General features: G+C 40.5%; 1 protein-coding gene across 2 annotated transcripts in view; it reads left to right on the forward strand.

Moving 5' to 3' along the window:
• Positions 1-27,210, forward strand: part of LOC140428497 (disks large-associated protein 4-like) — a 730,056-nt gene that overhangs the window by 682,528 nt on the left and 20,318 nt on the right. Inside the window, exons 7-10 of one of the 2 annotated variants that reach the window (XM_072515044.1) lie at positions 8,660-8,713; positions 16,984-17,354; positions 19,165-19,256; positions 22,159-22,577. In XM_072515044.1, coding sequence (XP_072371145.1) covers positions 8,660-8,713; positions 16,984-17,354; positions 19,165-19,256; positions 22,159-22,577 — 936 coding nt within the window. The remainder of the gene's footprint in view (positions 1-8,659; positions 8,714-16,983; positions 17,355-19,164; positions 19,257-22,158; positions 22,578-27,210) is intronic. The other variant, XM_072515045.1, reaches the window with a different exon arrangement.

Raw genomic sequence — 27,210 nt, forward strand, 5'->3', positions numbered from 1 at the left:
CAAGCCAGTGTCCGGTGGCGTACCACAGGCATCTGTGCTGGGTCTCCTATTGTTAGTCATTTATATAAATGACGTAGATGACTATATGGGGGGTTGGCCAGTAAATTTGCGGATAACACAAAGATTTGCTAGGTGGTTAACAGTGAGGTTGAGTGTCTCGGGTCACTGGAAGATATAGACGGATGGTTAAATGGACAAAAAGGTGGCAGATGGAATTTAACCCTGAAAAGTGTGAGGTGATGCACTTTGGAAGGAGTAACATGGCAAGGAAGTATTCAATGAATATCCTGACATTGGGAAGTTGTGAAGAACAAAGGGCGTGTTTGTCCATAGATTTTTGAAGGCAGCAGGGCAGGTTGATCGGGTGGTGAAAAAGGCATATGGGGCACTTGCCTTTATCAATCGAGGCATAGATTACAAAAGCAGGGAGGTCATGTTGGAGTTGAATAGAACTTTGGTGAGGCCACAGCTCAAGTGCTGTGAGCAATTCTGGGTGCCACATTATAGGAAGGTTGTGATTGCACTGGAAGGGATGCAGAGACGATTCGCCAGGATGTTGCCTGGGATGGAACATTTAATTATGAAGAGAGGTTGGATAGGCTTGGGTTGTTTTTGCTAGAGCAGAGAAGACGAGGGCGACCTGATCGACCTGATGAGGGGCATGGACCGGGTGGATAGGGAGCAGCTGTTCCCCTTAGTTGAAGCGTCAGTTACAAGGGGCACAAGTTCAAGGTGAGGGGCAGGAGGTTTAAGGGAGATATGAGGAAAATCCATTACCCAGAAGGTGCTAATGTTCTGGAAGGCACTGCCTGGGAGGGTGGTAGAGGCGGGTTGCCTCTCATCCTTTTAAAAAGTACCTGGATGAGCACTTGGCATATCAAGTGCTGACAAATGGGATTAGGCAGGCCGGTTAGGTGTTTTTTCATGCACGGCGCAGACTCGATGGCCGAAGGGCCTTTTTCTGCACTGTATTATTCTTTAATCTGTGCTGTGATAGTGTTAGTTTGTGTGCCCCCTTTAGGTGTGATCCCATCGCGATTACTAAATAAACCAGAGTACAAATTTTACTTTAGCAGTATTGTGCAATATTGTTAATTTGGCAGGAAAATATCCCATTAATTATTTATAACACTGCACAGATGATAATGCTGATTTTGGTGATTGCCTCAGCCCTCATTAACAAGTTCTGCACCATATGGACACGGTGACAGTAAATTCCCATTTGGGGGAAAGATTCAGTGCTTGCAATCCAGATAAACTGCACAAGATATTTTCCATTCTGCAGAACAAGTGGAAGACTTTGTGTCCTGCCTGGATATATGATATTCAATATTTTTATTTCATGCAAAGGGTGTAATTGGATTCTATTTTATCAATAATATAGGATAGAAAGATCAAATAATTTCTGAGCAGCAACGGCCAGAGGATAAAGACTGAATGGTTCACCATTGTAATCTGTGTTTTCTTGATCAGCAAGTCTGAGGGCTCTGATTGATGCTTCTCGATATATTTTCATATATCTACTATGCAACATAACTTCATCACAATATTTCAATACCTAAAAAAAAACTCGAGAGTTTGGGTCACCAGACAAAAGGACAAGGTTAAAGTTGATGGAAAAGATTCTTGAGAATTATGTGCAATATAAAACAGGTTAACTGATACATTATGAGCCTACAAATGCACTCCTGTCATGGTAATCTCATCCCACAAAGCCTGCTCACAGTAAACTTCCATTAGCAATAAAAAATATATAACTCCAGCCATGATTCCACCTCTTCACAAGGCTTGCCCATCTAAATGACATATGAACATGGGTGTTAGGAGCAACTGTAAACCAGTCGGCAATTCGAACCTGCTCCACCATTTGATAACATTGTGTACATTATGGCAACTATTATACATCATATAACTCAAAAGTACTTAATTGACTGTAAAAGTGATTTGGGTCATGGAAGGCATTCTATTAATGTAGGTTTTGTCTTTCATTACATCTGCATGAATAAGAAATGTTGAAATTGGAGGCCCAGTGCTGATTCTCTAAGGATAAGTTTCACAGAATAATGAACTGATTTTAGGAAAGTGACTACAAAGAAACCACATTTACAAAACCACTCAACTCTGTAGCTAATACAACCGTACCATTCTGACTGCTCTGGCACCAACCAACAATATACCATCAATTATACCTGTTACTTTTAAACAAATGATAAAAAGACATTATCCCCAAATTTGGCATGTCAGACATCTACCAGCAGCTTGATAGGGAAAATGTAGATCAAATTGTTATTATGAATTTTTCAGAGGAGAATACATGGTACAAAAATTCGATATGGCCTTAACTCAACTGGATTTTTTTCCCCTACCCCCAGAAACTGCCATACAAATTGTGTTGTATGCTGCGAATTTAAAGACTACCTGCAGTGAACCGAGAATGGTGTTTCTGTTTTTAATATAAATTTAGAGTACCACATGGAGACAAAACCCACCTTGTTCTGTTTTTTAAAAAAAAAAGGAAAAACTTTTCTGTTGTGTAAGTAGTTTCACTGTAAGCTTTGGGATATGTTGATTGTTATTTTTTATTATCTGTATTTCTATTTTTGTTATGTAAAAACGATCTTTGGAAAAACTTTAATAAAACATTTATTTTAAAAATTTAGAGTACCCAATTCATTTTTTACAATCACCTAGCCATCACCTCTTTGGGTTGTGGGGGCGAAACCCACGCAAACATGGGGAGAATGTGCAAACTCCACACAGACAGTGACTCAGAGCCGGGATCGAACCTGGGACCTCGGTGCTTTGAGGTAGCAGGGCTAACCACTGCACCACCGTGCTGCCCTAGAATGGTGTTTCTTTAAGCAAACTCCAAGTGACAAATAGGGATTTAATTCCCATACTTTGAAAGAGTCATAAAATGGACTGAAGTGAGTCAACACCATGTTTTTATTTTCTTACACTTATTTTGATGAGTCCCAACATTCTTCAACTTCTGGTGCATTAACACAGCATGTCATCAAACTTTTGTCTACTTTGGGATGTAATGAAAATTTAGGCTGATATTTATATGCTAGTTTAAATTCAACAGAGTTTTGAGAAGTGTGCAGAATTTAATTTAGTATTAGGAAAAAATGGTAGTTTTAAGAGACTTATATTTGTATGGGTAAACATTAGAAATGCGGGGGCGGCATGCCAGCACAGTGGTTCACACTGTTGATTCACAGCGCCAGAGTCCCAGGTACGATTCCCGGCTTGGGTCACTGTCTGTGCGGAGTCTGCACGCTTTCCCCGTGCCTGCATGGGTTTCCTTTGGGTACTCCAGCTCCCTCCCATAGTCCAAAGATGTGCAGGGTAGGTGGATTGCCCATGCTAAATTGCCCTTGGTGTCCAAAAACGGTTGGATTGGGTTACTGGGTTATGGGGGTAGAGTGAAGGTATCGGCTTAAGTAGGGTACTCTTTCCAAGGGGGTGGAGGTATGGGCTTAAGTAGGGCACTCTTTCCAAGGGCCAGTGCAGTCTTAATGGGCCGAATGGCCTCCTTCTGCACTGAAAATTCAATGATTCTATGAGGAGGCCTCTTCCCAGAGAGAGAACGCTTTCCTTTGTTCTCAGTTTTAAGTTTTAGTTTAGGTAATTTGAGAGTAGTTGGAGATAGGATTGGGAGGGAGCATTTCAACTCTACCAGAAGAAAGACTGGTCAGGACGGGAGCTGCAAAGAAATAGGCTTCCTAAAGTACAAGTTATAGTCCTGATAACCAGGGAATTGGGATAGAAAGTGTCTGAGAAGTCTGGAGTTAACTGAACAGAGACCAAGGTATTGTTCAGAGAATCCAAGGAAGAATAAACAAAATGTTCTGAGTAAAAGAGACAATTGTAGATTGCAAGTTTGACAGCAGACTTCAAAGCTACATGAAACGTTTGATGTAATTTTAATACCGTCTGGGAATCAAAAATCAAAGCAATTGTGAACAGTTTGCACAGCAGTCAAGACAAATCGAAAAGGGGTTGGTGTGAAATCCTGGACTGGGGTCATTGTTAAAAGTGGAGAGGAAGCTTTGTTTAAAAGTATAATTTCTAAAACATGGACTGGATTTCAGAATGCAACCCACCAAGGGAAAGCATTATTAGGAGAGTCAATTTTAGTACTTGTTTTGGAAACTCTCATGTGATAATCAGTAGGGTGGATTCTGAGAAGAAAACCACATACTCTAACCTGAGGTTCAGATTGTACTCTGTACTTGGCCACAGACATCTTGTATGCTTAAAGGGACATTATGTTAATGAGACCATTGTAGTTTAAGATGTACTTTGTAATCCATGTTAATCGTTTAAATCTGTGTCTATTTGTTGAGCTAAAGGGGGAGTATAGGAGGGAGTAAAGAAATATTGTATCATCCTGCTTTTCATGTTTAATGTTTTTTTTCTCAGTGGTTAGCACTGCTGCCTCATGGCGCCGAGGAACTGGGTTCAATACCTGACCCGAGTCACTGTCCGTGTGGAGTTTACACATTCTTCCCGTGTCTGTGTGGGTCTCACCCCCACAACCCAAAAAGATGAGCAGAGTAGGTGAATTGGCCACGATAAATTGCCCCTTAATTGGAAAATGAAAATAACATGTTTTTTCTTGCTAAAACTAATTAGCGCTCCTGTGACTCTTCCACATTTTAAAATAAAAATTACGGTCTCTTGAGTCCGGTTTCCATTCTGGGATCTTCCCATTCAGTTATAACATCAAATGGGATTGTAACATTAGTGATACTGAATCTGAGTGATCCTCTCTGCATCCCCGCATCTCACCACTCATCTCTTCCCTCCACCCACCCCCATCAAATTATCCTTAAAATGATTACAGGGACGTTCCATTTTTCAAGCAGATATTCAACCAAGAGCGCTTGCCTGATAGCTGCAAATAGAAACTCCTGATGCTGACCTTTAGACCGGCTCTGTGATTTTCTGGCGGGCTTTTCAAAGCGAACCGCAAACCGGCCCAAATGTTGGAAGCAGCAGTTTCTATTCGTAACTACTGGCGATGAAACTCTCCTGAAAGACACTTTTTTTTAAAAATCTGAACAGTCAGGTTGATGGTTTTGATTGTTCATCCGATTTTTTTTTTTTTAGGTCTGCTGCTCAGTTTGGACTCAGTTTAAAACACCATGCCTGAGCCGGCCCCCTAGCCCTCGGGTCCGATGTTTGGCACAGTCTGCGCACCTCACCCGCCACCCCCGCCCAACAGAAGGGGTAGGCTAGCTCTGCTCCTTTCCCACTTGTCATTTGGCCTCAACAGGCTTTTCTTTATGAAAGAGCGTGCTTGCCAGTTCAGTGAGTGTTTAATTGTCTAGGTACAGCAAAAGGCACAAGTTTCCTTTTAAATTTTTTCAAAGAGAATAGTGGTTTTTTTTCTTCTTCATTTGTTCATGGGATGTTGGTATCACATTTATTGTCCATCCCTGAGGATATTTAAGAGTCAACCACATTGCCATGGGTCTGGGGTCACATGTAGGCGAGACCAGGTAAGAATGACAGATTTTCTTCTAAAGGACATAGTGAACCAGATAGGTTTCTAACGACAATTGACAGCAGTGCTTTCATGGTCATCATCAGACTTTTAATTGAATTCAAATTCCACCATCTGCCCTGGTGGGATTTGAACCCAGATCCCCAGCGCATTCCCCTGGGTCTCTGCATCACTAGTCCAGCGACAATACCACTACGCCACTGCCGCCCCACGGATTGAATTAAATTAAATAAAAAAACGAAACAGAAATTATAAAGCACTGACACTCAAATGCACGCAACTAGACACGCACATGTAAGTTACCAAGTGAAAGGTTGGATTAAACCATTTTTAGAAGTCCAGAAAAGTCAGCTCTGCACTGATTTGGTAGATTGATACCTTGGATGGTTTCAGACTGGGCTCAGTCGTGAGAAACTGAAATGCAGTCTTCACCCAGTGATTTCAGCCCAATTCATTTATTTTCAATGTAAAGCATGGCTTTGTAATACTATTTTAAATACGCTTATAAAAATGCAAGTTGTTGGTATGCGCACATATGAAGGCTACAGAAATCTTTTTGTGCATTTGTCTTTTTTTAAATTAATCAAATAACTAAGTACATAAGCTTACAAAAATGAGTGATAATTTCAGAATTGTTGAAGGCTTGTTAAAAATAGATTACCTACATTTGAATAAGATGTAAAACTTTGTTATATGGAAGTTGGTGTTTGTTTATTGCTATACAAAATCATTTGAAAATTTGGGTGGAGTACCCAGCTGTTGCTTTGTTTATAAAATATATCCACAGGGTAATAAACTTCTGTCATCAGAGCTTAACATGCTACACCTTCAATTTTTGGATTTGAAACAGTGGTGAAATATAATCAGGCATTAGCCTTAGCTCGGTGGTAGCAGGCCCTCTTCTGAATCAGAGTGGGCTTGAGTCTGTATTCCAACCTGATGCTTCAGTTCATTACTGAGGGATGTTTGCACTGTTTGAGGTGCCTTCATTTCAGTGAAACATTAAACATCTTACCTCTGACTTGGACCCAAAGGATTCTATGGCACTTTTCAAAGAAGAAAGGGCAGCTATCCCAATGTCCTGAACAAAATGTGAACTCTTCATCACCGTTTTTGAAATATTGCTATCATGGCTACGTGCTTCCTAAATTACAGCAGTGATTACACTTCAGTAACTAGAAATGCTTTGGGAACTCCTGAGATTGTGAAAAGTTCTGTATAAATGGAAATTCTAAAGTAATTACAGAAATGAAAATCATACATTTGTTCGAAATGCAGACTGCAAACATTGTAAATTGTCTGATTGTATTATTATTTGTCCCAAAACTGAAAAGTAAATGATAGTTGCATACCGATAGTTTTTGAAATGTAATTTTCAAACTCATTTTAAATACTGCAAATGTAGTATAAATTACAGAGCATATTTTTCAATAGAAATATATGTGAAGGCTATAAGCATTCACCCCTATTAAGGAGCTGATTGAACATTAACGTCTGGAGCTCTCACGTGCATCGTGCAAAGTGGAATTCAGGAGGCTGGTGTGAAAGTTGTGTTCAGCTGCTCCAGAAGCTTTGCTCCAACAACATCTCTCCGAGAGACTCTCTATTCATATACATAGAAGAAGGCAATTTACAGGACTTGCCACACCAAAAAAAGTTTGGGGTTACTCATTCAGTTGTAAGTATTTATCAATGCCTCTTAATAGTGGTTACTTAATGCTCACCGTCATCACAGTTATTTCTGCAAAACATGGTCTGTGTGCACTATTCAATTAAAAAAAAGTACCTAAAATAGTGTTGAGAGTCAATTTTTAAGCTGACGCGGATCTTAACATTGGTAAACTGGATTGCTGCCCATTTATTACATTTTAAAATCCACAGGGCTTGCTCTGCTGAAAGATTACTTAATTTATCACCTTATTTTTGCCTGATTTCTCCCCTCATCTCAGCTGCAGGTATTGATTCCTTGCTGTCATTTGGTTCTGAGTGCTTGGTCCTGTTCAGAACTTCAATGAAATTGCTATCAATCCTATGTGAGCCTTGTTGATGGTTTCAGTGCTGTTTACTTGTTTGGGGTGGCAGTGAGGAGGTAGGGGGATTTAGTGATTGTACAATGAGCCTGTTGCTGTCCTCACTTGAATCTGTGCACATGTACTTCTTCAACCAGGAGTTGTTGAATAGCTCTCAGGAAAAGAAACACTGGGTCATAAGCTGAGGATTGCAACAGTTACTAGATCAACTTGCTAAACCATTGATTACATTCTTTAGACAGTCGTCGTGCAGTAGTAAAAGCAAATTACTGCGTGCGCATAATTTTGAGTGCATTTTTTGTGTTAGTCCAAGGTCAGTGGTATTGTGTTTTTGGGGCCTATTTTTCTCAAAATAAACAAATATGAGGGATAGATGACTACAAAAGTGGAAATTTATAAGACTGGGTAAATTTGAGTTTTAAAACCCAGACATTTAGTGAAATGAATTGTGATTTGACTGGATTCCAGCTGCTATTACTTATTCCTGTTCTCTTCCACATATGAGAGGATGCTTCTTTGTAATTGAAATGCAGTTGCAGGCTAGACGTAATTTGGGATAGTGGTGCACAAGGGATGGTTTTAATAGGGAGGTGCACAATAAACTTGTCATTCAGCATGTACTTTTCACTTCAGCCTTGAAAGTATTTGTTGTATGTTGCAGAATATTTATAGCTTGTCCTTATCAGAAAGAAGATTCTATTTAAGTTTGCACTCCACACAACATATTCAACTGCAAGGGCCTTTGATCCACTGTCAAATTCTGGTATATATCTAATGTGTAGTATGCTATGGAGTTGATTTTCTGCAGAGAAAACTGGGAACTTAAGTGATTCAAATCCAATGTAGATGAGGCTAGATTTCTTCTTGTCTGTCTCTCTTCGTTGTGTTAATCCCAGACTTATGTTTGGAATCTGTATGCCACAAAAACCAAGTGCTGCAATCAAGTTGGATGTGAAGGGATGTCCATATGCCTGTGAGGTTGACTCCATAATTTGCTGCCGAGAACTTGAACCAGTGATGATTTCTCATACCAGGCCAAGGGATATTGGTGCACATTTCCAAATTATTCCACCCCTGGAAACAGCTGCCTAAAAAATTTTCGTTTTGCACACAGATAAAAACGCGGCCACAAACTATGTGCTGAAGAGGAACTATTCTGAGTCTACTGGTAAGATATACTGTGTTTGTGATGTACGATGTAATACGTACGAGAGCTTCAGAACCAACTTATTCATGGCTGCAAAAATGCAGCAGGTGCTTCGTCTGACGATTGGGCTTTTGAATGTGAAAAATATGTTGCTTTGTAAATTTTCTTAAAATTCAATTTGCCTTGTCCTTTTTTTGTACCCACCACTCTTTTCCGTCTTACCTAATTTTTTCTTTGATTTCTTCCAATTTATGCTATCTGTGTTGTCTTTATTTAATTCTGTCCTTGCTGACTTGTATTGTCTTCACTGATGCCCTGTTTACACTGGAGGCTTTATTCCAGTGCAAACTGTGCCAAAAATGTTTCCAGTGTGAAATGGTCTTAACAGCACAGCTGTGGTGTAGCACTTAATTTTTAACCAGAATGTTGGCAGTGTTGATGTTTCCTCACTGCAATAATGGAATACCTGTCCAATTGGCCCATGATGTATCTTGGAAACGTGCATTTGCATCATGATGCAGGCACATAATGCAAATTTTGTTTTCTGGGTACTCTGCTTGTGCATGCACCCTGTATTGTACATTGCGCTGCTATGATGTGATGTTAAAGAAATAGTTATGCTTTTTGCCTGGAGAAAATTGGTACAATTTAATAAATGCAGCTTCAGCAACAAGCAAAGTGTTCTGCAGTAAGTCGATCCTAAATGTTTTTACAGCATTTTATTTGCTGTACTTTCTGACACAATTTAGTGCATAGTCATCTATTTCACTAGTTTCATCCTCCTGTCTGCTCAGGGTACAGGGCAGTTACGTGCAGTTGAAGCAGAAACTTCAAGATTATTTGTACTTTAACATTTCCTACCCAAAATGGCCAAAAAGGTAGCATTTGCATTGGAAGAAATATTTTTCTGAAGTGTTTAATTGGACGGGGGATGGGGGGGGGGGGGGAAGTGTTAAAGCTAGCCTGTCTTCTGCATTTGTGTGCAAGTGCACTAGTTCGTTGTAAGTTTGTTTATGAACTGTACGTATACATAACTATGTTATACATGTGTATAATTTGACTTCAGTTTCGCTGTGTTTCAATGGCAGCAGAGAACATCCTATTCTGTGTACTTATTGTATCTACAGTAGCTAATATACTGAAACTGCTAAATATTTACTAAAACTGCTGGTTTTCTCGTTGGAATAATTGTTATATGTTCAGTAAATGCAATTCAGTGTTGCACATGCACTGTAAAACATCATATGTTGGATTTTTATTTATAATAACTGAATTTTCTGGTGGCGTTGCATTTTTAGTTTCATCATTTAATCTTATTCCAGTAGCTTGCTTTGTGTTTTTTCCCAAAAAATGTTTGTTCAACATCTATTTTGTTTCAATCTGATACTGTTCTCCGTGTAACTGGTTGTACTGTCAGTCAGAAATTCAAAATGAAACTACTGTTTCCATTCCTGTCGCCATCCAATTTAAGTCAAAAGAAATGCATGCTTGGAAGATGACAAATTTGCTGTTACAGATTAAAGCTGTGCAGATGACTCGATTGTTGATATGTAATGTGTAAGTATTTAACATAGTTTAAATGTATACTTGCAGTTAATTGCATCTAGTGGCCACTTCTCTTGGACCTAGCCAGCAGTTAACAAAATTAAGTGTGAATTAACCTTTTGTAACATATTTATCTTTGTATTGAGTGTTGTTACTTAGTCGAGCCATTCTGGATTACACCCACTGAATTAGGTACAGGAGCATGCTTTTCCATTCCAAGAACCTATTGCAATTAACAGAGCAACTACAGCCTTTTGGTGGAATATAATTGCATATTTCTTCTACTCTCATTTGAAAATATTCCTCCTGATTTCACAACTCAGTGACTGAGCTCCAAGTTTTAAGATAATTTCCATATTCTGGATTTGTCCATCAGAGAAAACAGCATATCTGTATCTACTCTATCATCACTTAACCATACAAATAGATTGGACCAGACTCCAGATCAGCCAAGTCTGTTTGTTTCAGTCTGGAATCTCAGTTTTTGTTTAGATGAATCATGTTTGTATGTTTGGCAATGGTGCGTGTTTTAGTCGTTCAAACACTCATACGTAAGGGAGATGGTAGTATGATGGTGATGTTACTGGATAAGTATTATAAACCAATGCTCTGGGGGCACTGGTTCAAATTCCACCATGCTAGCTGGTGGAATTTAAATTTAATTAATAAATCTGGAATTAAAAGCTAGTCTAATGGTGACCAAGAAACCATTCTCAATTGTTGTAAAAACCCATCTGATTCACTAATGTCCTTTTGGGAAGGAAATCTTAACATCCTAGCCTGCTTTGGCCTATATGTGACTCCAGACCCACAGAAATGTGGGTGATGTCCCTTGAAATGGCCTGGCAGGCCACTCAGTTGTGTCAAACTGCTACAAAGTCTAAAAAGAATGCAGCCCAGCATTGACCCATGCACCAGAAGCGACAATGGCACACCAGCCCTCTTGACCCTGCAAAGTTCTCTTTAACAACATATTGGAGCTTGTGTCAAAATTGGGAGAGTTGTCCCACAGGCCAGTCCTGCAACAGCCTGGGCATAGTCATCCTCACGGCATCATATCTGACAATGCCAGAGAAATCACTGTCCACCAACTGGACAGGCCCACCATAAGTGGTGGCACACTGGTGTACAGTTGGAAGGGAGTTGCCCTGGGAGTCCCAAACATTGACTCCGGATGTCATGAAGTCTCATGGCACAGGTCAAACATGGGCAAAGAAACCTCCCACTGGTTATTCTGACCAATGAATCAGTACATCTCCATGTTGAACACCACCTGCAGGAAACACTGAAGGTGACAAGGGCACAGAATGTACTCTGGTTAGGGGATTTGAATGTCCATCACCAAGAGTGGCTCAATAGCACCTCTAGCTGGCCATGTCCTCAAGGACATAGATGCTAGACTGGGTCTTTGGCATGTAGTGAGGGAATAAACAAGAAGTAAAACCTGCTTGTGTTGACTTCATCCTCCCAAATCTACCTATCGCAGATGCATCTGTCCATGATTGTGTTGGCATGACCACTGCACAATCCTGTGGAGATGAAGTCCTTAACATTGTGGCTTCCCTCCATTTGTGTTGCGTGGCACTACCACTGTGTAAATGGGATAGTTTTGAACAGATCTAGCAACTTACGGGGGCGGCATGGTGGGGCACTGGTTAGCACTGCTGCCTCACAGCGCCGAGGACCCGAGTTAAATCCCGGCCCCGGGTCACTTTCCATGTCGAGTTTGCACTTTCTCCCCGTGACTACATGGGTCTCACCCCCACAATACAAAGATGTGCCGGTTATGTGGATTGGCCAGGCTAAATTGCCCTTCAATTGGAAGAAAAAAGAATTGGATATTCTAAATTTATCTCAAAAAAAGATCTAGCAACTAAAAACTGGGTGGTGCCCAAAAAACACTGGGCCATCAGCATAGAATTGTATTCAACCACAATATATGTAACCTCATGGCCCAGCATATCCCTCACTCTCCCATTCCCATCAAGGGAATCAACCTTGGTTCAATGAAGAATACAGGAAGGTGTGCCAAGAGCAGCATCAGGTATACTTAAAAATTTGGTGTCAACCTGGTGAAGCTACGACTACTTGCATGCCAAACAACAGAAACAGCATCCGATAGCTGGAGCTAAGCAATCCCGCAACCAGAGGATCAGATCTAAACTCTGAAGTTTGGCCACATCCAGTTGTGAATGGTGGTGAACAATTAAACATCTCCCTGCAGGAGGAGGCTCCACAAATGTCCCCATCTTTATTTTAATAAATTTGAGTGCCCAATTCAATTTTTCCAATTAAAGGGCAATTTAGCGTGGCCAATCCACCTACCCTGCACATCTTTGGGTTGTGGCGGCAAAACCTATGCAAACACTAGGAGAATGTGCAAACTCCACACGGACAGTGACCCAGAGCCTTGATTGAACCTGGGACCTCGGCACCGTGAGGATGTCCCCATCTTCAATTATGGGGAAGCCAGCACATCAGTGCAAAGCATAAGGCTGAACCATTTGCAGCCATCTTCAGCTAGAAGTGCCAATCGATAATCTATTGCCGCCTCCTGCTCAGGTTCCCAGCACCATCGGAAAATTTGATTCACTCCTCATAAATGGCTGAAGGCGCGAAATACTGCAAAGACAATGGGCCCTGACAAATGGCTGAAGGTGCGAAATACTGCAAAGACAATGGGCCCTGACAATGTTCTGGCAATAAAACTGAAGACTTGTGCTCCATAACTAACCATGCCCCTGAGCAAGCTGTTCCAAAACAGCGACAGCACTGGCATCGACCCAGCAATATAGAAAATTGCCCAGATATCTCCTGGGGGTTCCCATTGACCAGACATTTAACTAGACCAGCCATTTAAATACTGTGGCTACAAGAACAGGTCAGTGGCTTGGAATGCTGCAGTGAGTAACTCACCTCCTGACTCCCCAAACCCTGTCCACCATCTACAAATCAGGGGTGTGATGGCATACACTCCACTTGCCTAGATGTGCAGCTCTAAAAGCACTCCAGAAGCTTGACTTCATCCAGAATAAAGCAGCCTGCTTGATTGTACAGTTGCAGCAGTGTGTACTGTGGCAACTCACTGAGGTACCTACACCACCGTCCAAACCTATGACCTTTACCAGCTGGAAGTACAAGGGCAGCAGATGCATGAGAACACCACCTGCAAGTTCCCCTTCAAGCCACACACCATCCTGACTCGGAGCTAAATTGCCATTCCTTCACTCGCTGGGTGAAAATCATGGAACTCTCTTAGTAACAGTGCTGTAGTGTTCCTACAACACATTAGCTGCAGTGCTTCAAGAAGACAGCACACCACCACCTTCTCAAGTGCAGTTAGGGATGGGCAATAAATGCTTGCTTAGCCAGCGATGCCCACATCCATCCCATGAACAAATATTTTAAAATCATGTTCTGTGAAGTTGAGGTTTTGGATGGGTTCAGGTCAGTTGATATGTCAGGCCGTTTTGCCCCCAGGTCATAGCTCTGTTCTGGAATTAGCTTTTATCTTCGGCTGGCAAGAAGCAACCAGTTTTATGCCCATTATTCTGTGAATCAACTCGTGGCTTTCTGTGGAGTTTATGGAGATGGTGACTATTTGAGGAGATATGCAATTAAGAAACAACATAGCTGGAAATTTCTCTTGATATTCATGTAGATTATAAATTGCAATGGAGCTCACATTTGATCCTTAGTTTATAAAAAATTGTGAATATAGTACTTCAAAAATCAAGCTTACAATTTATATAGCCTATTTTATACTTTGGTATATTTCAGGAAATACATAAAAATACACCATTATGAAATTTATTAATTTTGCTGAGATCCTTGATGAAGTGGCCACCTCGTCAGTCCCTTTAATCAGTGGTTTTATATTGATATGGTATTACCCAAGTAACTAATTACACTGTTAAGCTGAGACAACCATGTGTAGCAAAATCAACTTGTCCAATTGGACAAGTTCCTAACTATAATGTGCCTTAAATTTGGTGGTGACCTTATTTCAGTAACAAGGTTTTTTGGTAATAATTGAAATTAATTGACATTGATTTTGTGATGATTTGCAGCTATGGTTCAGCTATCTGTGCTTGGTTTAAACTTGAGATTTCTCACCTGACAGGATTATTTTCTCATCTGTTGATTTACATATAGTCCATCTGTATATAAAGAGAGTATTTCACCCTGAGGGGTGCTGCTGGTATTAATGAGTTTGCATCAAGTTCATTACCCTAAGCATTGACATAGTCTATAAAACAAAGACCCATGTGTGAATCAATACAATAAATGCATTTATTTATGAAACTAGCATGATTAAACATTCCTAAACTGATTAAATGATTTCTGTTGCTGTAATTGCTCACTTGTATAACTCTTGCCCATCATGCCGACCGAGGTGGTTGATGCTTCATGCAAGTTGTTCTGTCCTGAAATCTGTCGATCAAGATTTTTAAAAAAATCCACAACATGTTTATTCTGGAGGCTCAAGTATTACTTTGAAATTGCAGGATCAAAAGGAGACCATTTAGCCACTTACGCCTATTCTGCCATTCCGCTGGATTATGACAGATCTATACCTCAACCCCATTTATTTGCATTTTCTTGATTTGCCTAAAAAACTCGCTTTCAGTCTTAAAATTTTAAGTTGAACCAGCATTCACAGCCTATTGGTGGAAAGGTTCCCAGATCTCTACCACTCTTTTTATGGAAAGGAGCTCCTTGATTCACTCTTAAATGGCCTAGCTTTAGTTTTAAGATTGTTCACTCCTGTTCTGGATTTTCCACCAGTAGAAACAGTTTCTGCATCTGTCCTGTCAAGGTCCTTTATTAATTTAAATCGCCCCTAATCCATGTAAACTCCTGAGAATACAAGCCAAGTTTATGGCTTGCATTCCTTTCATCACAATTTATTTATTTATTTATTTTTAAATTTAGAGTACCCAATTATATATTTCCAATTAAGGGGTCATTTAGAGTGGCCAATCCACCTAACTTGCACATCCTTGGGTTATGGGGTTGAAACCCACGCAGACACGGGGGGGGGGGGGGGGAGGAAAGAGTGTGCAAACTCCACACGGACAGTGACCCAGGGCCGGGATTCAAACCCGTGTCCTCAGAGGCGTAGGCATCAATGCTGACCACTGTGCCACCGTGCTGCCCTTTCATCACAATTTATGTTCTTTTAGGCCTGGTTTTATTCTTGTGAATCTGCACTGTGCATTCTCCAAGGCCAATATATACTTCCTAAGGTTTAGTGCCCAAAATGGAATGCACTGTTCGAATGTAGTTCTGATCATATCTATATAAAACTTGATTAACGCTTCCTAAGGGCATAGGGAAGCTACGACGGGTAATAGATAGCCAAAGATCCGGCAAATAGAGTATAATATGGGAAAATGGGAAATTATACATTCTGGCAGGAAAAATAAAAAAGAAGCACACCTGGGTGTCTTCGTGCATGAATCACAAAGAGTTGGAATGCAGGTACAGAAAGTAATTAGGAAAGTGAACAGATTAATATTGTTGATTGCAAGGGGAATTGAATGCAGAAGTATGGATGTTATGCTCGAGTTATATAGGGCACTGGCGAAGACCACATCTTAATTTCTATGTAAGGTACTGGTTTCCTTATTTAAGGAAGAGTGGAAATGCATTGGAAGCATTCTAAGCCGGTCTACCAGATTAATACCTGGAATGGTTTGGATAGGTAAGATTTGTATCTGCTGGAGTTCAGAGATGATTTGATTGAATCACAAGATCCTGGAGGGTCTTAATAAGGTGGATGTGGAGAGGATGTTTCCTCTTGTGGGAGAATCTAGAACAAGGGTCACTGTTCAAAAATAAGACGTCACCCATTTAAGACAAATGAGAATTTGTTTCTCAGGTGGGTCTTTGGAGCTCTTCCTCAAAGGGTGGCGGAAGCCTCAAAGGGTGGCGGAAGCAGAGTCTTTGAATATTTTTAAGGGAGAAGTAGGTAGATTCTTGAATAAGCAAGGGGGTGATAGGTTATTGGGGGTAGGCAGGAATGTGGAGTTGAGGTTGCAATCAGATACTGAATTGCGGAGCAGGCTCGAGAGGCCAATTACTCCTAATTTGTATCTTTATATGCTCACTTTAGAACTCCGCCCCACCCCCTTGCACATCTGTTGTCTTTATTCTTGTACCTGTCGACTACCTGTTCCTCATGTATGCACATGGATACCAAAATCCCTTTGCTCCTTCACAATTCTTGTCTCTCCGTGCTATGAAAATATTTGTCTTTCTCTTTTCCAAATTGTGTGACCTCATTCATTCCACCTCCACTCCTTTTTGCTTAATTTGCCTGTGTCCTTTTGTAACTTCCTACTCCCATCTACACAACTTAGTGTACCTCCTAACGTGATGTCACCTGGCCATCTAAACAGCTTAGTATCTCCTAACAGGATGCTATCTGCAAACTTTGATATACAATTCTCATCCAAAGTTAGAATTGAGTTTCCAGTACCATTGCCTCTAGGGAGCACCACTTTTCACATTTCACTAATAAAGTAATGTTCCATTATTGTTTCTGGCCTCCTAACAAATTACCAACCCATCTGATAAGGTTACTACCAACTCTGTCCACTTAGTTCCAATATAATTCAAAATATGTCATATCAAAGTATAGAAATGGAGCAGAATGAAAAATTACTTTTTAGCAAATTCGAAAATTTAATTATAAAAATGTCTTAAATTTTATTTGTTTTTTCCTCTTTTCCACTCTCTAGTGTCATCGTGTATAACCACTTATAAGAAGACTCCTCCACCAGTTCCACCACGAACCACATCTAAACCATTTATTTCAGTTACAGTCCAGAGCAGCACAGAATCGGCACAAGACACGTACCTCGACAATCAGGATCACAAGAGTGATCTAAACAGTCAGTCTGGTCTCAGCAATTCTTCAGATAGCTTGGATAGTGCCAGAGCTCTGAATACTACGAAAACAGGAAGCATCGGTGCTCCAGTTCAAGAACAGTTAGACAACCAAAACCAACACCGAAATGCTGCAGTGACAACTGAGAAGGGACCACTTGTTACTGAGGACCCAAAGGTGGAACCGCCCCCAAAAAGGAAGCTCTCTTCTATAGGCATACAGGTAATTTCTGACAGATATTTTGTAGGTTAAAAGTATGTTACAGGGTATTCAGAAAATTCAGATTTGTGCAGTTTTCAAGCAGTCTATTGTGTTTTAGGTCTTGATGTCAGTTGGAAGATTTGACTGGAATGTTAAAACTTTGATAGATGGTGTGGGAAAACCAGCTAAACTCTATAAAGTTTGGATTCTAATTGTCGATGGGTGAGAAACAAATGTGAGGGCAAATGGTGCTTTCAGTGGTGGCATGAAGACAGTATTGTCATTGCACCCTGTTGGTCAAGGACTATCTTTTTAGAATGCTGCAAGCAAGTTTGGATTTAGTTAACAACGTGCTGCTCTGTTTTTGTAAGAATGCAGCAATGCTAACAGTACAAAGTGCTTTTAAATTTGCATGAATGTAAAAATAGCGGATCCATTCCGCGGAATTAACAAGAACATTAAATTCCTTTTCTGGGAGAACCCATTTTTTTTTAAAAAAAGCTATTTCCTCATGAGCTTGAATTTATCTAAGGGCAGTATAACCCCAGCCTGCCTCAAAACTTCAAATAATTACTCTATAACTTGCATTCCTGCCGCTGCAAATTCCATATCAAAGTGCCAGTTTCCCTGTGATTTTGGAAAGATTCCCAAATTTATTCTCGGAACGTATTTTATTCCACGATAGGGTAATATTTTTAGTTTCTGTAATTGATGATATATTGTCAAATTATTTCTCATGCATATTAATAATGCTTTCTGAAAACACATAATTACTTTGGGTAGTTGTGCCTTTCACAAGTTAACACACCTTGACAGTGTGATCATATTTGCAGGGTTCTCTCTACACATGTTGATTTGTTTGCTATTTGCAAAATATGACCTTTTTTACTGTTCAGCTGTCTAATGTACCAAAGAGTATTTTTTTGCTGTACTTCAAAGAATAAAAGGTCTATAAAATCTTACTATTTTTAGTGTTCCTGTTTTATCTGGCATTGTTCCTTTGTTATTATTAATTGTATTCCTCAAAATCACCCAAAAGCAAAAAATATGGGCGAGCCATTGTTTAACAGTTTTCATCTTTAGAGAGACCGAGCAATCTATGTGATGCCCAATACTTTTCCCATCTATCCTCCACCCCAATTCCTTGCCTGGACTCTTGTAAGGACTTACTTTATGATTATGTACCTCAAAAAAACAAGTTCTATCAACATGTCCTGTTGTTTATCCTTGGGAAACATTCTTTAGTTTAGTATTCGCTTTTTCCTTCAATCATTCTGTGTTCATTTTTTCCTTTGACTGTCCCCCTTTGACTGTCTGAACACTTATTGTTCCCATTGTAGCTTTACAATTCTATGCCTCCAGTAAGCAAGTTTGGGAGTGTGCAATCTCTTTGAGGTGTACTTTGAGTTGGTATTCCTTCCGCCAATGTGTCATATTGCTCGTCAGTCAGCATTGTGTGCAGTTCCATCAAAACGGTTGCAATAGTACATTTTTCTATGAAGTTCAAATTAAGATATATAAAATAAGAGAAATCTGTAGCCTTCTCAACTGCTAGTGCGTTAATTTGTGCTGGAAATTAGGAAACATGCTTTGCCGATTAGTTCAGTACTGACTAGTGGTAATTGTATAAAGATGGTTTTACCAGTTTAGCGCTTTTCCTAAGAGGGCCATTGTATTCATTCCTGAATAGATTTTTGGTGATTTATGAGACCAATTTAAGTGTGGTTCATTTAGTTGCATTGTTTTAATGCTTCGGACAGAATTGCAGGAAAATTGGAATAGACAATTGCCAAATGTTATCATTGACTTGCAGAGATTTCTTTCTTTTTAGGTTGACTGTTCGCAGAACTTAATTAAGGAACAAGATTCTCAACTTATCAACAAATTCCAATCTATTGGAATACAAGTGGAAGACGAGTGGCAGTGAGTGCAATTAATTCAACCAAATGAATAGATTTAATCTCTTAAACTTCAAATTTTTGCACACCCCACCCCATTTGCTAATTAACCTTCTCCTAGATACCTCTCCTTCCTGGAAATATGCTATGTTTTCCTTTTGAATGCGCTTGCTGATCTTTCCTTTTTGACATCTGGTATAATGAACAAGAACTTTATTTATACAGCAACATCCCAAAGAACTTTATGAACATTATAAATAAAGTGTGACACCATAGCCAGATGACCAAAATTTTGGTCAAAGAGGCATGTTTTAAGGAGTGCCTTAAAGGAGAAAAGTGAGGTAGAGAGATGTGGGATGGTATTCTAGAACTTGGGACCCAGGCAACTGAAAGCTCAGCCACCAGGAGTAATGAAAATTGGGAATTCACAAGAGGCCAGATTTAGAGGAGTGTGGTTAACCCATAAGGTTATGGAGCATGAGGAAATTACAGACAGGCCATGGAGGGATTTGAAAACAAGAGTGAGATGCTGCTTGTCCAGAAGCCAATGGGGTCAGCAAGCGCAGGAATGATGGGGAAACTGTTCTTGCGGCAGGTTGAGGCGGGCAGAGTTTTGGGTGACCAATATTCCAGAAGGTAGAATATAAGTGACCAGCCAGGAGTGCACTGGAATACTCTAGTCTCGAGGTAATGTCCAGGGATGTGCAGGTTAGGTTACCGGGTTACGGGCATAGGGCCAGCTAGACGGGGCAATGGATCTGGGTATAGTGCTCTTAATGGAGGGTAGGTGCAGACTCAATGGGCCAAATGGCCTCCTTCTGCACTGTAGGAATTCTGTGATTCTGATTCTGGAACAAAAGGCATGAGGATTTCAACAGCAGATGAGCTGAAACAGGGTCAAAGACAGGTGATGTTGCAGAGGTGGAAATGACAGGTTTCGTGATGACACAAATATGAGGTTGGCTGCTCATCTCAAACTTAAATATGACATCAAGGTTACAAATAGACTGGCTTAATCTCAGACTGATGCCAGGTGATCTTGCTTTTTCAATGCTTTCCATTGTGACATGGTTATATTAGATTGAATGAAAACTGTCACAGTAAATATTCACAAATATACATATTTTCAAATGGTTCAACAATATTATTGGATGGCAGCACAGTGGCGCAGTAATTAGCACTGCTGCCTCATGGCGCCAAGGTCCCAGGTTCGATCCCGGCTCTGGGTCACTGTCCATGTGGAGTTTGCACATCCTCCCAGTGTTTGCGTGGGTTCCGCTCCACAACCCAAAAATGTGCAGGGTAGGGGGATTGGCCATGCTAATAAATTGGGCACTCTAAATTTTCTTTTTAAATAAGGGGAAAAAAACAATAATATTGTCTTGTGGACAGTGGGTTGTTGAAAGTGTTCGTTGCTTAAGATTCTGAGGCAAAAAAACAAGCTCTGAAAATTGCTGGATGATTATTTGTGTGCCTCTTTCTCCCCATCTAGCTTCAGCCAGCTTTCAAATAGCATTAGCATAAACAAGAAGCCATGAAGATAAAGAAATTGGAAGGATAGTGTTAAACAGCCAGAAGGAGAACTAGCCTTTAAATTGCCACTCTATTCCATTATGTTTTTTTTTCAAAACTAAATGTTAACTGAAAACTTTTGACTGCATTTGTATAGCACAATTCTGAGCAATACCAAGGGAGCACCAGAATGTTGAAATTCACCTTGACCAGTAGATCAGAAAATTCTAAACTCAGTCACTTCTACACTGCGTTATCTCACTTTCATTGGAATAATGGGCCACTGTTGCAACTGATGTCAAGCAACCTGAGGAATAGGAAGGGTAATAATTGGTCAATGTGCTCATTGATTTCTATTTGATTTATTTCATTGGAAATATGCATGCCTTGGTATTCAGTGTGCTCATAATAAGCCTCACCTTTTGCCTGCTGATTGAATATTCACTAACACAAGATGGTCTGGCTATTTTGATGAGGCACTGTAGCTTGGATGCCACCTTTTATTGAATTAGAACATTTAACTTTCACATATAAATAGGATATCATCTCAAGTTGGAGAGATGTGTGGAAGAAATATATAATTTAGAGTTTTCTAACATCCCTCTACATCGAAAGTATTATAAATTTTAAAAGCTCAGATAAGTCCACCACTAAACAAAAACTAACAAATGGATAAAGTGTATCTGTATGTGTTAGAGTCTGAAATTTAGTGCAGTGGCCATTGGGGAAACAGAGAATTTCTCTTGAAGGTGCACATGTTGCTTAATCCACCATCATTTTAAAAAGCGTTATTGCCCTGACCTGACAGTTTGGAACTATACATGCCTTCTCTTCTCGGAGCTGGCCTGAGTACCATTGCCAATTTTGATTATTACGTGAAGACTGAAAGAATATTTTAGATTGTTATTTTTGCTTTTTAACCTGTCAGGGCTTTCTCTTTCTCAAATGATTAGGTCTACAGTTCAAAATGGGTCCATTGTGCAGTAGAGTGAAAAATTACATGATCAAATGGCAGTGCTGAGAGACAATTACTGACCTGATCAGGGCATAGTCTAAAAGTGGCAATAACCTGTTTGTTTGTGAAAGTTGAACTTTTTTCTAAAAATTGAGGAAGATTAGCATGGATGCATTTTTCGATGTTTCAAGGAGTGTTATGTTCATTTTAAAGAAAATAAATGCCAACCTCTGATCTGTAGTCGGCTAGGATCTGTGCATAATTTCTATTGCAGTGATAAACAAGTAATCTATTTCCATATATTTTTGTGAGACTGTTTCACGGATGTTATATCCTTTATGACACATTTGCTTATATCCTTTATGCGCATTTGCTTGAGATCAACTTGCATTGCATTTTACAGTTGGTTCACTTAAAAGGAGGACCAAATTAATTCTAAACATTGTCTCATTTAAAACAGCATAAGCCGCTCCAGCAGCATGACGTCAAAACAAGAAACTGACTCTGATACGCAGGAATGTAGTAATTCTACTGTTGGATCCCAGGACAAAAGCAGTCAGCTTTTGGATTCAACTCAACATCACAACACCTCAAACCCTGATCCAGCAGTACGGCAGCATACGAAAAGCTCCCAGACAAAAAATAAAGCTTCTGCTTACGGAGATAACTTAGATCCAGCCCTAGATCCATCCTCTTTACCACCGCCGGAGCCATGGTTAGAATCTACTAACAATCTTCCTGTTGAACCAGTGCATGCTACTTCATGTCGCCGGGATGGTTACTGGTTCTTGAAACTGTTGCAAGCAGAGAAAGAAAGAATGGAAGGATGGTGCCATCAAATGGAGAAAGAAACCAAAGAAAATAACCTATCTGAAGAAGGTACATTGACAAGAAAATTAGAATTTACTAAATTAAATAAAAATATTTATATAGTCCTGTCATCAAACTCCATTTTATAGCCCGTGTTTTTTTAACTGCCTTTGAAGTTCACTTCTGATTTTTATTAACTATTAATATATTTAAATAGCAAATATTACTGATCAGCAAGATGTGACGAGGTGGTTTTGAAATGATACTGAACATCACTGAGTGGATGCAGTTTCTAATTAAAGTGTTTTGTTCAAAGAACAAATAACACCATTAAAAGGATATCAGTTACCATTTTTCACAATCAAAATTAAGATCCTTATTCTTGGGTTCATGAGACAAAAATGCTTCCATTATTTTGTTTTAACTATCCTGCAGAACTGTATCTCTAACTGGGATTCTAGGGTTGGAACATGAGACTCAGAAAGGCTAGGGCATGTCCAGCATTGAACTGTGATAACTCCATTAAATTGCTATCACTTCTTCCCTTCAAACAATTCTACAATATCCAATTATGTTTCTTGACAGTTGAACATGAGGTAGTGGGAACAAAGATCTGGTCAGTTTTTTTGAATGATATGTTTCAAGTGATCAAAATTTTAAATGTGATTTTTCTGAAGCTTTGTCAGTCCTCTCCAGCACAGTACATACCTACATGATACAGATGAGGAAAGTCCAAGGTTTGATCTATGCTGAGTTAATCACAGTTTAGTCGTCAAAAGAAGCAATATAGATGGCCTCAATCCTGAGTGAAAGGGAAACATGAACCACAATTTCCACTGTTGATCAATAATTCAGCTTTCCACTTTTGCCCCAAATAAATTGTCAATATTGGGTTGGATGAGTTCAGCTATGATACTCCCTGTAAGTAGACAGTCTCATGACACTCCAGATAATTGAATATGGAAACATAAGAAGTAGGAGCAGGCATGGATCATTCAGCTTCTCAGCCCTATCCACTATTCAGTACAGAATAGCTTTCCGACCTACTCCACATATCACTGGATTCCCTCCGAGATCAAAAATCCATCAATCTGTGTCGTGAATATATATATACAACGATGGAGTGTCCACAACCAGCTGGGCTCCACAATTCCAAAAATGCATAACCATTTCAGTGAAGATATTTCTTCTCATCTCAGTCCAAAATGATCAAGCTTTTATCCGGATGCTGTACCCCCAAGTTCTAGATTTCCCAGCTAAGGGAAACAACTCTGTCCACCCTGTCTGTTATCTTCGGAAATTTGTACATTTTAATAAGATCACCTCTCATTCTTCTATACTCCAGAGAGTTCGGGCCCAATTTACACAGCCTCTCATCATGGGGCAACCCTCTCATTCTAGGAATTGATCTCGTGAACCTTGACTATAAAGGCATGTATATCTTTCCTCCGATATGGAGACCAAAACTGCACATAGTATTCCAAGTACAGTCTTACTGTAGCCTATACGATTGGGGCAAAACTTCCATATTTGTGTATTCTGATCCCCTTGCAATTAAAACCAGCCTGCTGCTTGCTGTACCTGCATGTTCACTTTGCCACAGAAGTTTTACAGCACACAAAGAGGACCTTTGGCCCATTGTGTCTGCACTGGCCATCAAGCACCTATCCTAGTCCCATTTTCCAGCACTTGGTCCATAATTTTGTTTTCTACAGTGTTTCAAGTGTCACCTAAATGCTGCTTAAATGTTGCGGGTTCCTCCCTCTACCACCCCTTCAGGCAGTGAGTTCCAGATTCCCACCACCTTCTGGGTGAAAGAGTTTTTTTTCTCTGATCCCCTCTAAACTTCTTGTCCATTACCTTAAATCTATGCCCATGGTTATTGATCCCTCTAGTTGGGGAAAGATTCCTTCCTATCTGCGCTATCTGTAAGGAGAACAACCCCAGCCTAAACAGCTTCACTTTGTAGCTGAAACGCTGCAGCCCAGATGACATTCTGGTGAATCTCTGCAACCTTTCTGGTGAAATCGCATTCTTCCTATAGTGCGGTGACCAAAATTGCACACTGCACTCTTGCTGTAGCCTCATGAGAGTTTTATGCAGCTTCATCATAACCTCCCTGCTCTTATATAACCTCCCTGCCTCAGCAAAAAATCAGATATGCCTTTTTAACCTATCTTATCAACTGTCCTGCTGCCTTGAGGGACCTGTGGACATGCAGCCCAAGGTCCCTCTGGTCCTCTGTACTTCCTAGCATCCAACTGTTCATTGTGTATTCCCTTGATTTGTTAGTCCTTCCAAAATACAACTCCTCACATTTTACCAGCCTGGTTATGCCCTGTAATCTAAGCCTTTCCTCTTCACTGTATATCACACCAATAATTTTTGTCATCTGCAAACTTACTGATCGTATCCCCCACATTCCCGCTGAGATCATGAATGTATGCTGCAAACAACAAGGGACCCAGCACTGATGCGGGGCCTTGTGGTGCCTTGTTGAAAACCTTACTGAAGTCCATGTAGACTACATCAACTGCACTGCCCTCATTTACACTCCTAGTCACCTCCTCAAAAAATTCATTCATATTTATTAGACAGGATCTCCCCCTGACAAAGCCATGCTGCCTATCATTGATTAATCCTTGCCTCTCCAATTGGAGATTCATTCTGTATCTCAGAATTTTTCTAATAATTTCCCTACCACTGATGTTAGACTCACTGACTTGTAATTACCTGTTTTTTCTCTTATTTCCCATCTTAAATAAACGTACCATATTGGCTGTCCTCCAGTCCTCTGGCAACTCACCGCAAGAGAGGATTTGAAAATTAATGTCAGTCCCTGCAATCTCCTCTCTTGCCTCACACAGCAGTCTATGATACATCACATCTGGGCCTGGGGATTTATCAATTTTAAATCCCGCTAAACCCGCTGACACTTCCTCCATCTCAATGCTAATCTGTTCAATTATATGACAGTCCCCCTCCCTGATTTCCATTCCTTCATCGTCTTTCCCAATAGTGAACCTCACCTACATTTTTTGGTTCCACACTCAGGTTGCCGCTTTCTTCCCTAATGAGCATGAATATCTTTTTTTCCTTATCTAAGCCTGTATTTTCTTTGACAATCCAGGGTTCTCTGGACGTTTTGGTGCCACGTTTTACCTTTATGGGAACCTGTTGACCTTGTACTCTCTCTATTCCATCTTTGACTCCCACTGCTCTGATGTGGATTTTTCTAAAGTAGCTGCTGCCAGTCCACTTTGGCCAGTCTTATCCTGTTAAAAGGGTCCCCCCGCCAGTTCAGAACTTTTATTTCCGGTCCATCTTTGTCCTTTTCCATAACTGCCTTAGATTTTACTGAGTTACAGTCACGATCACTGAAATATTCCCGACTGGCACTTCCACCTGCCTGGCTTCATTCCCTAAAATTAGGTCAGGTTTTGTGAAGGGGAGGTCGTGCCTCACTAATTTTATCGGGTTTTTCGAGAAAGTGACAAAGATGAGGGAAAGGCAGTAGATGTTGTATACATGGACTTCAGTAAAGCCTTTGACAAAGTACCTCATGGTAGACTGGTACAAAAGGTGAAGTCACATGGGATCAGAGGAGAGCTGGCAAGTTGGATGCAGAACTGGCTTGGGCACAAGACCGAGGGTGGCAGTAGAAGGGTGCTTTTCTGGATGGAAGGCTGTGACTCGTGGCGTTCCACAGGGATCAGTTCTGGAGCCTTTGTTCTTGGTGTGTATATATATATATATGATTTGAAAGAAAATATAGCTGGTCTGATTAGTAAGTTCACAGACGACACAAAAATTGGTGGAGTTGTGGATAGTGAAGAGGATTGTCAGAGGATACAGCAGGATATAAACTGTGGTTGGAGCCTCGGGCGGAGAAATGGCAGATGGAGTTTAATCCGGACAAGTGTGAGGTGATGCACTTTGGAAGGTCCAATGCATGTAGGATTACACAGTAAATGGTAGAACTCTTGCGAGTATTGGCAGGCAGAGAAATCTGGGCATGCTCGTCCACCGATCACTGAAAGTGGCAACGCATGTGGATAAGGTGGTCAACAAGGCATACAGCCTGCTGGCATTCATCGTTCGGGGCATTGAATATAAAAATTGGCAAGTCATCATGTAGCTGTACAGGACCTTAGGCCTCATTTGGGATATTGTGTACAATTCTGGTCGCCACACTACCAGACGGATGTGGATGCTTTGGAGAGGGTACAGAAGTGGTTTACTAGGATATTGCCTGGTATGGAGGGCATTAGCTGTGAGGAGAGGTTAGATAAACTCGGTCTGTTCTCACTGGAACGACGGAGGTTGAGAGACAACCTGATAGAGGTCTGCAAGATTGAGTGGTCGGGACAGAATGGATAGTCAGATGCTCTTTCCTAGGGTTGGAGAGTCGAGTACGAGGGGACATAGGTTTAAAGTGCGTGGGGAAAAATTTGGAACTAATGTGCGAGGCAAGTTTGTTTACACAAAGGGTGGTAAATATATGGAATGTGCTGCCTGGGAGGTTGTGGGAGCAGGTACGACAGCGGCATTTAAGGGGCATCTAGACAAATATATGAATAGGGTGAGAATGGAAGGATACGGACTCCGTAAGTGCATACGGATTTAGTTTTGGCAGGTACCATGGTTGGCGCAGGCTCGGAGGGCCGAAGGGGGCCTGTTCCTGTGCTGTATTGTTCTTTGT

The sequence above is a fragment of the Scyliorhinus torazame genome, chromosome 8, assembly GCF_047496885.1.
Source record: "Scyliorhinus torazame isolate Kashiwa2021f chromosome 8, sScyTor2.1, whole genome shotgun sequence".
NCBI lineage: Eukaryota > Metazoa > Chordata > Chondrichthyes > Carcharhiniformes > Scyliorhinidae > Scyliorhinus > Scyliorhinus torazame.